Source organism: Trachymyrmex septentrionalis, unplaced genomic scaffold, assembly GCF_001594115.1.
Source record: "Trachymyrmex septentrionalis isolate Tsep2-gDNA-1 unplaced genomic scaffold, Tsep1.0 scaffold241, whole genome shotgun sequence".
NCBI lineage: Eukaryota > Metazoa > Arthropoda > Insecta > Hymenoptera > Formicidae > Trachymyrmex > Trachymyrmex septentrionalis.
The window spans coordinates 89,403-100,724 of record NW_017305399.1 but is presented as its reverse complement, the minus strand read 5'-3'; the positions used below and the strand labels follow the sequence as shown (position 1 = coordinate 100,724).

Below are 11,322 nucleotides of genomic sequence, written 5' to 3'. Positions count from 1 at the left end.
ATTTTAGAATTTTATTAGATGCGTGAATAACAGAACTAAGTACAAAAATGCCTTATTCAGTCTGAACTAAAATTAAAAAAATTAAACAAAATTATACAAAATGGATAAATATTTATAAAATACATGTCATAAAAGGTAATTTATTAAATATAAGATATATTTTATAATTACTATAAACATTTTGGACACTTTTATCATTACTTTTCTTAAAATGTAATCATATTTCGCAACAGTACAATTGAATTACTAATTATTATAAATATACACATATATACAGATGTCCACTTTAAGAGGCAGTTTTGCTAGGCGATAATAAATTTATAATTTTCCAATCTTGTCAAATAAAATAGCAAATCCAAATTATTCATTAACTTTGATTATAATGAAAATTCGAACAGTCTTCTCATCCACACATTTAAGAACAAGAGATAATGTTTTGTATATTTAATACACTTTTTTGAAAAACTTGAAATAATAACCGAATCAATATCAAAGAAGTCTTAAGTTATAAGAAATAATTCCTAAATGTATTACTTCTGAAACATCCCTTTAATTATGTGTAGATCGTATTTTTGTCCAAAGTAACATTTCTGAAACAAACAAGATATACGCCAAGAATTAAGTTTGAGTTAAAAATTATTAGAATATACGCATTTATATAAAAAATACAAACAATGTATGTTATTAAACATATAGGAGTCAATAAACTTTCATTTTTGAAAGATTATATTTATGTATTATTTGCCATTCGAATCACTCAATTGACAAATGAACAATTTAAAAACGACGATTTAAAAACTTACTATAAAAGCATTGTCGTTGGATTTTCCATCAAATCCTTAAAAGCAGCTAACCATTGTGCGCCTACTGCACCATCAACTGTACGGTGGTCGCAGCTGGCAGTTACAGACATATATTGGGCAGTGGTAAATCTGCAAAGATTTGGGTATTAATGTATGTCATAAATGGCACATTAAATTTGTCTAGAAATGTTACAAAACATTATGATTTTTTACCCTTTCTCATTTTTGGCAGGTATCAGTCTAGCTTCTGTAACACCTGTAGCGAGAATGATAGATTGTGGAGGATTTATTATAGCAGAAAAATTCTTAACTCCGAACATGCCCAGATTGGACACGGTAATTGTTCCTCCTTGAAACTCGTGCGGCTTTAATTTTCCTTCTCTCGCCTTCGTAGCCAATGCTTTTACATCTTTACTGATTTGAACTATACCTTTTACGTCAGCACCAAACACTATGGGAGTGATCAGACCGCTATCTGTGCTTACTGCTACACTAACGTCCACATTATTATATCTAAAAGATAGGATAATATTCAATATAAAATGTTGCAACAATAAACATATTCATTCAACATAGTAGAATTAAATACAAATATTCAATACATAGATATAAAAACTAAAAAACATAATAAATTGTAAAAACAGTAATCTACATATTACTGTTTATATAACAGTACATTATAAAATACTTACTGTCGAATTACATTTCCTAACCAGGCGCTATTGCCTTCTGGTACCTTTTTACAAGTCATTGCCATTCCTTTGATAATAATGTCATTTATGCTTAATTTTATTTTGTCCTTTTCCAACAATTTATTAAACTGTTCTCGCATCGCCAATACAGCATCCATTTTTACATCTACCGAGAGATAATAATGCGGAATCGTCTGCTTACTCTCTGACAAACGTTTAGCAATAATCGCACGTATATTTGATATAGGAATATCTACTCCAGTTGGTGCGCCAATGCTAGTTACCACTGGTTGTAATGGCTGTACTACTGCACCTTCCAAATCTTTGGATGTTATAGAGTCATACAATCCTGTTCCCTTTAGACCCTAATGAATAGCCAAAATATATAAAGAATAAATTTTATTTCTACAAATTATTCATAAGAATATGTGTTAATTCAATATTAATATAAGTTAATAATGAAGAAAAATGTTACAGAAATCAAATTAAAAGAGTGGAGGTAAATAGAGAAACAAATTGGCTCATACTTTCTTCCATTCTTTCAATTTAATTTATAAAGCAATCTTACAGCACCTGTAAACTAAGTCCTTTTTCAGCCGCTAATTTTTTTGCTAATGGACTGGCATATATTCTTTCTTCGGAAGGTGGCGCAATGGAAGGAACTTTTGCCACAGTTGATACAGATGGAGCTACTATAGTTGACGGTGGTATAGGTGTTATAGGAGCTGTTGGTTTAGGAGGAGGTGCAGCCACTATCACTATATCATCTTTAAAGTCCTTAAATGCAGCTACATTAGACTCATCTTGTACAATAATGCAAACTAGTTTGCCTATAGGTACGTTCTTTGTTCCCGCAGGTACTAAGATCTTGGCTAGATAACCTTCCTCGGGAGTTTCAAATCCCATAGTAGCTTTATCTGTTTCGATCTCTGCTAGCAGATCACCTTCATTTAACTTATCACCTAGTGGACCAAATATAAGAAATTGATCGATGTATTTAATAAATAATTTTCTATTTAACAATTAAAATCGGTATCTGTTATGTCAATACTGGAAGATAGTCTTACCTTCCTTCTTCTGCCAGCTGATTATTGTTCCTGTTTCCATGGTAGGAGACAATGCTGGAAGTGGGACCTTGATATGGTTAGGATAATCGACATAGAACCTGAGCTGTTGCTGCCATGGTGTCGAGATAAAACGCAAAGCACTGTAAAGCTGAAATCTGAAGTATTGAGAAAATCAATACTATGCCGTCATGTTTTTTTATGCATATTGGACAATAATTATATAACTTTTAAGATGAGAATTATCCTGAGATCAAAACTCAATTATTATTTTAAGGTCTGACCATGAGTTGCAATTGACGTAAAATAACCTTAAAGATCGTTTTTGTGTACAATATTTGGAAGACCTATAAAAGAATTCAAGCACGATGATCTCGAATAACCGATACAATACCTTTGTTGATGTTTTCTGTGAAGATATCGAACGACTATGGATTTAGTGCTGGTTTGCACGGAACCACGAAAGATTGCGCATATCAATCCGTTACGTACTCTCGACGTGGTTCGTATCATGTCTCAAGATTCACGGTCTAGAACCTCTTTGTATTTTTATATTAGACGAGCTCAAAACGAATTTAAAATAAGTACACGCCCAACAAGGCGACAATGACTCGGAATGGTCGGTCAACAAATTCAATGTTACAACTGGTTACAACACGGGACCAGATGACCAGATGACGGACGATGCCGGGATAGCCGGGTGAGCCGAGGAGCAATGCGTTCAGGTGCGTTCTAAAACGTAAAAAAAATGTGACTATGTAATCAAAATTCTATAGTTCACGTTATGTAAGGGCCTGCGCACAATAAAACAAATATTAGAAACAGGGTAACGATCATATAACTTTTTCCCTAGGGTGGAAACGTGAAAAGTGAACATCCTTTGTATGATGTGCGTATTGGTTCCCGACACAGAACGTGGCGACACTTGCCGAAGTTGGCGCAATAGCCAATCAACGTCTCACTTACTCGGAAGTAATAAATATATAATTTCCATCGTGCGACAAAAGTTGAACTTAATCCAAATTTTGCCGCGCGGCGGAAGTAATATTATGTCATTTTTAGAAGTTTTGCATGGTGAAGCCGACTTAAGAACATAGAATATTAATTATGAAGATGGCCGACCTCACCGATTTTAATAAAATTAGGCTCATTCGCGTTTTTGCACAAAATAAACGAATGTGGCAGAAAAAAGTGTCGCTCTGTCCCGCCAACCGAGATATTAAGCATTAAAGTTGATGACTATGGAGGTTAGGAAATCTGTCATACCTACTACATGTAGCGCTGAGTATGCTTTCTTCATGCTCTGTGATCTCTTGCGCATGCGTTTAATTACTTTTCCGTACAATAGAGTGCACAAGATTTAAAATCTGAGATTTAATTAAAAGTGATGGCACTGCCCGAGTTTTATGCACGCCCATATAAAACACTCGCGACTTGATGGATGCGCTTAATGCCATTTTTAATTTCTTAAACGTTGACATTTTTCGTTTGCAGCTTACAGAAATTAATCATTTAGAAGTTATAGAAATGCCTCCAATTCGATTTAAAATAAATAATATTATTTTAAAAGTATAATTTCAAAGTGGCAAAGAAGATCTTTATTATAAATTGTTGAGTAAGTGTATATGTATTCCGCCAAATCGCATAATCTATAACTTGTAACTATGAAAAAAATTTGTTATGAGCTGTTTTCCCTTTATAATTAAAAAAAATATCTTCACTACACGAATAATATGCTACTAAATATATTTATTACAAGAGTACAGTATAAGTACATACAGTATGGACACTGAACTTTTTATGTGGTCCCCAATTTTTAGTGCGCATGCGTCGATTTTCAGGAATGTAGCTGCTGGTGGCTGCCTTCAGCAAATTGAAATTGCAGGTTAGGTTAGCTGGAGCTCCTTTCCATAAAATATAATTAACCCTTTTGCCTACAATATTGTGTGAGACTTGTGATAAGGAAGTCGGGTCAAACATGCGTATACCATGGGTGAGATCCATGGTACGTCGTTCGTACAAAACTTAATTTTTTTTAATTTGTAAGAGATGGCAAAGAATTAATAAAATTAAGTTTTACTAAAAAATTAAATCAAATTTTTTCGAAGACGCTATATTGTGTAGACTGTTATAATTGTATATGATAAAATATTCTTGTAATAAAATATATATGTACGTGCGTGCGTGCGTGCATATGTGCGTGCATGCGTGCGTACGTGCGTGCATATGTGTGTGTGTGTGTGTGTGTGTATGCATATATTATTAAATTATAACTTCACATTTAATTACGATTTTTGCAATATATTATTTTTTCATACATAATTATTCAATTACAATTTTCTTATAGTATTTAATCAATTATTATTTTTAATTTACTTATTACTGTTTAATATTATTATTATTATTAATGTGAATATTATTTTTATTGTATATAATAAGTTTGTTAACATTATATTATTACATAATTCTGATTTAAAAATATGCTCACTATAAACAATTTTCATGACACGACCGAATGTCTTTTTTTTTTAGAAACACCATTCTGTAGCTTTACAAAAACTCAAATTTATAAGCGCCTTTCCAATCCACAACATGGAGGTGAGTCATGTAACCTGGGACCCACTACATCAAAGGTGCCGACGCTTAGTGTCCATACTGTATCTTTATACTATAACTAAAGTCTCTAGAACAGAATCTGAACACTACTGAAGCGATTGCTGATTGATTCCGCCATTAACAGTCAACTGACGCTATCGTTAACTAGCGACAGCCAATGGCAAGATAATCTTGGAAAAAAGCGCGGCTTTCATTGGCTGTCACTAGTTAACGATAGCGATAATTGTCGATAAAATGTTTAGAGAGTTCCGCTACAGCAGTATAGATTAATACATACATTATACAGATATATCATTACAGATGATTGCAAGACATACGGTGCATTCGTTTACGCAATGATTAGCGTACAGAGTATCATTTAATCCTTGTTTAACACTCGATGAATAACAAGGATAATATAACCACAAAGTTAATAGTTCTGCACTAACTGCTCCGTAAACGAATGTAGGGATATTGACACGCTGTCAGACATTTATGTTTGTACAATTCTATTCTACTCTATCTTTCATCTTGAATTATTTGAATTCAACTCTATTGTCGTGTATAATGGCGAAAGTTGTCTGCACTAACTAATAATTCTATGCTTTTAAGTCTGCCTCACCTTGCAAAACTTCTGGAAGTGATGTAATACTACTTCTGCCGCGCGGCAAAAGTTGGATTGAGTTCAACTTTTATCGCGCGGTGAAAATTATATCTATTACTTCCGACAGCTTTGCAAACATAAATGTCCAATACGAACTAAAAACTTATGAAATACAGTAAGAAGCACCGATATGTAGGAACGACATTACGTGTCTATTTTTATATACGTTCAGTAGTGCGGATCAACACAGACTGAGAGAGGAGATGGATTATTCTTAACCGAAAGTCAAACTCTGTTTACGATGGGAATACTATATAAGCTTTGTGAAGGCCATCGGTATCAGTCTGTAAATTGAGACCATTCTTTTGTTTCTTGATATTAATCATCTCGGAAACCAAACGTCTCTGATAGCAAGACTCTTCGTCTAAGATTTCGACCTCATCCCACTTAAATTTATGGTCTAGTTGTCTCCTATGCTCCGTTATGACAGATCGGGCCGACGTGTTGTATCTAATGTGATTACGATGTTCAGCAATCCTTGTCTTACACATGGATTCTGGTGAGTTTATGAAAGAATTGGGATTATTATCTTTTGGTTATATCTTCAGCATTTTATTATTGCATTTAAACGTAGCCTTGTGCTAGTGATGTTTGTTGTTTTTTAATTTTATCCTTTTATTAACTAGAATTTCATCGAAATAATTGTAATACTTCGACAATTCAATCATGCGGGAATTATGGTGGAGACCAAGACTCACCCGAATCGATAACATTCGGAACATGCGATCATTTGCGACGATTGATTTGATTCTATTACTTGTTCGTTATACTAATGTCTGAAGAGGGCTCAAATCGGAAGCCGAAACTTGTAACAGCGTACTCATTTACTAGTTTATAGTCCAATTTTTTACGTGATGTAACAATTCTTCATCGCTATTAATATAATATATATTTTTATGAAAATTTAAGAAATATGTTTGACTCTTACTTCGCCCGAGATTGAGTTTTGTTATTAAGCAAGCAGCTTATTTAAATTGCACGGCAAACACATTTCCGGCGATACATTTTCGGTTTTGACTGTTAATGGCGGACGGGCATGCGCGCGAATGTAGTGTCTAGATTCTGTTGTAGGGATTCTAACCCTACCTATATATAGATTTCCAAGATATGGGAAAATATACATATGGGACAAATCTTATTTAGAATATATTTAGCTCTCAGGAAATTCGCAATTTAATTTTATTTTAATTCTGGCACTTATATATTATATTATGCCGAGATTAAATGAGAAACAACAATATAGAAGATTTTAATGCTACCAAAGAGAAATCTGAGAGAGGACATAACGGCCCAAAACCTGTAATCGCAAAATGCTGCCGCGCACTACTGTCCTGTGGCAAGGTGGATGTAAACTACATAGCACTTTTATAGCATAGTCCACTTTTCTTAGGGTACATCGTCCATTTTTTAAGGCTGGAGATGATAAATCGATATTTGGTTCATATAATTGTGCTACATATAGCTATATACATATACATATATACAGAGAGGGATATTTAAAATAGATTACCTGAATAACTCGCTTGTTTTTAACAATAGAAAAAAAAGTGTCAAATAAAAGTTGCTTGGTTTCGAGGGGCACATAATGTGATGTAAATAATTGTTTTGTAGGTGAAGAGGATAGTCAAATTTGTTTTTTTAAATGGAATGATATGTTTTTTTTACTTACATTCTAATAGAGCATTTTGAGACGAATATATTGACCTATAATTGAAGGTCATTTAAGGTTACGCAAGGTCAATAATAGAAAATAATTAAATGTAATAAATGTAATAAATTATATGATTGGAAACAAGACCGTCTATATAAATATTATAACTTTAAATACAAAGCGCCTTCCCGGTCCGAGTGTTAAGATGTTGAACTACTATCTAATATACATTCAATTAAATTGAATTAATATTTCAGAAATAAAAATCTTGTTTCCAATCATATTGTTTATAATACGCTCGCCTATACATGCATAACTCACTATATATATCGGTTATTGCGAAGAGTGTTGCTAAGGTCTCGGTAGTCTAAAGGCTCAGGACGGTCGCACGGAATGCAAGAGATCCGGGTTCGACTCCCGGCCGAGGCAATATTTTTCGCAATAAGTTTATTACAGTTTTTTAAGATTTGGGAGAATTTGGGGGGATTATTTGTTTCAGATTGATTGTGTGAATCCGATAATTTCATCGGCTCTCAATTTATTTCTGAAATATTAATTCAATTTAATTGAATGTATATTAGATAGTAGTTCAACATCTTAACACTCGGACCGGGAAGGCGCTTTGTATTTAAAGTTAAAAAATAAATTGTTTCAAGGCACTCTTCAAATAATTTCGTGTCTTCTCTTCTTGTTAGTACATCGCTAATCGTTCAAATGTATATAAATATTTACATACATTTACGTTTAAATTGAATCGCACATAGCATTATCCATGTTTACTGATCAGTTTTGAATTCATCTATCGATCAAAGTGCGTGTCCTGCGAAATGCGTACAAAAAGTCGATATGATTTTCAATATGAATGTCGCCAAATTATGAGTGAAGCAGTACATTTGTATGCTGAAAGATTTCCCGATCGTGTGCATCCCTCATTCTGTTTTTTTCAAACATAATATAAATTTTTCAAGAAACAGGAAGTGTGGATAATAAAAAACGCAAACAAATCAAGAAAGCAACTGATGACGGAAATTCAACGAACATTTTGACCACTGTAACATTAAATTCACATATCAGTATGAGACAACTTGAACGTGAAAGTGGTATTAGTCGACGAAGTGTTCTGCGAATATTCCATTTCAACAAATTTTATCCCTTCCATATCTCACTTGATCAAGAGTTACATGGTAATGATTTTTAAAATCGTGTACAATTCTATGAATGAGCACTAAAAAGATGGTATGTTTGTCGCTAAAATCTTATTTACTGACGAAATTACATTTACAAACAATGGACAAGTAAATCTTCACAATATGCATTATTGGTCAGTAGAAAACCCACATTGAATGAGAGAAGTGGATAGGCAGAGACCTTGGTTTATAAACGCCTGGGCCGGAATTCTTAATGATAAAATAATTGATCCTCATTTTATCGATAGACTATTAAATAGTCTATTGCAAGTATGTACAGATTTTAACAGAAATATTGCCACTATTATTAGATCTTCCACTGAACGTACGACAATCAATGTGGTACCAGCAAAATGAATGTCCTGCTCATTCTGCATGGATTATTACTGAATTGCTAAATAGAAAATTTGGAGATCATTGAATTGGTCGGTCAGGAAACAACAGATGGGAATATTTATTGGGAAAGTTAAAACAACAAGTGTACAGTGAAATGCCAATAACAAGAGAAGACATGAAGGAGCGTATAAGAAGAACTTGCATTGCAATTGATTCAAAATTCGTTTATTGACCTTGCGTAACCTTAAATGACCTACAAAACAATTATTGACATCACATTATGTGCCCCTCGAAACCAAGTAACTTTTGTTTTACACTTTTTCTTCTATTATTAAAAACAAGCAAGTTATTCAGGTGACCTGTTTTAAATACCCTCCCTGTATATATACATATATACATACAGCTAAGAAAAGTGGACATTACTATGTAGTTTACATCCACTTTGTCAGAGGGCAGTAATGCGCGGTAACATTTTGCAGTTACAGATTTTGGGCTGTCACGTTCTCTATTAGGTTTCTCTCTGATACTACTAACCGTTATGTATATATACTACTAACCTTAACATGGTAAGCGCCTGAAATATCTTATGATTAAACATCTGGGATTACCTTTCTGTGCTGGTCTCTAATAAAACACTTCTTGCCACAAACACTCCATCATTAATTACCTCATTTGCTTATTTATATATTTTATTATTTATATTAATTTATACTACCTGTGTAAGAAAAACAGCTCACAAAGTATATTTTCTTATTAGCAAGTAAAAGTAATTATACTTTTTCAAAACTTATCTGATATGTTGAAGGCTTCATTCCGCTTCCTTTTAATTAAGCTTTGGAGTATTTCAGAGATTTAACTGAAAAAACTTTTGTCATCTTTCTTTGGATCGAGAAATATTGAAATGTCTTTAACCTAAGTTATCTAATAGAGAGAGATTTCACTGATTAAAATTGAGGTTAGGTTGTCATCGGCCGACTGTCAAAACATAATTCACAAATACGATACATTTATGATCGCTGACGTAACATCCAGTCGTATTAGATTTTAACAGTCATGAATGTAAAAATAACTAAGAACGAAACGTGAATCTCTAAAATAGAACCCCAGGCATTTCTGCTACGAAGTGTATAATTTCAATTTTACACTTCACATTAGAAAATTCGTTCATATTTTAATGCATTTCTGGTTTTGCCTCATTCATTTTGTTCTGTTGTTTGTACTCTTAGGCCCGTATTCATAGGGCAGTTATAGTCGATTCTTATATTCGAGAATGTCTTAAGTACAGTCTTAAGATATCACGAACCAATCAGAGGACCGTATTAGCATCTTAAGACATTACTTAAGACGATTTTGAAATAAGAATGGATTATGAATATCGGCCATAAAGCTGCGTTCGGTAATGCAAGTCTGAGGTGTCGAAGTGTTCTTATATTATAGCATATGTCATGTGCACAGTAGAAAAAGAGCATCTCCGATACCTCAGATTTGCATTACCGTACGCAGCTATAGTCAAAACTCAAGGCAATGCTTAAGATTATCTTGATCAAGATTGTCTTATACCGGTATTTATAGTCTATTCTTATTTTAAGACCGTCTTAAGTAATATCTTAAGACGCTAATGCTGTCCTCTAATTGATTCGTAACTTCTTAAGACCATGCTTAAGACGGTCTTGAATATAAAATCTGACTATGAATATCGGCCTTTATTCAATCAAGACCATTTTGAAATGATATAATTCATAAAATAAGACGATCTTCGTGAAAAAGGTTTTGCTTAAGTAAATCTTATTTGATTTGAGATCGACTTGGCGAAAACGTACTTAAGACTATGCTTATTTTTAATTCGGCTGTTTCTGTAATATCTCCGTTAGTCTCTCCAATAGGAACACTGAATTTATGGTAAAGTTTTATAACATCTTTTATATAATCCATGTTTTATGGTTACATACGAGGTCTGTTCAAAAAGTATCGCGAATTTCGTGTTTTCAAAAATTATTTATTTATTCATGAATATCTATTTTGTCCCCTTCAAAGTAATCCCCATCAGATATTATACACTTGTGCCAACGTTTTTTCCAATCCTCGAAGCACTTCAAAAAATTATTTCTTGTTCAGCTCTTCCTTCGATGCAGTCTTTATCTCCTGAATCGTAGCGTAGCGTCGTCCTTTCATGGGCCTCTTCAGTTTCGGGAACAAGAAAAAGTCACAGCGGGCCAGATCTGGGGAATACGGTGGCTGCGGCATCATTAGTGTGTTGTTTTTGGTCAAAAATTCGCGCACAAGCAACGATGTGTGAGCAGGGGCGTTATCATGGTGCAAAAGCCAATTTT

General features: G+C 33.5%; 1 protein-coding gene across 1 annotated transcript; it reads right to left on the bottom strand.

The window, feature by feature from the left end:
* Window positions 1-370: 370 nt before the first annotated feature.
* LOC108748796 (dihydrolipoyllysine-residue acetyltransferase component of pyruvate dehydrogenase complex, mitochondrial) lies at window positions 371-3,402 on the bottom strand. The gene is made up of 7 exons (XM_018487155.1): window positions 2,954-3,402; window positions 2,563-2,717; window positions 2,069-2,457; window positions 1,496-1,860; window positions 1,017-1,316; window positions 804-932; window positions 371-590 (listed from the first exon to the last, which is right to left on the bottom strand). Coding segments are annotated over exons 1-7 (1,458 nt in total). The 5' UTR covers window positions 3,073-3,402; the 3' UTR covers window positions 371-589.
* Window positions 3,403-11,322: the final 7,920 nt, after the last annotated feature.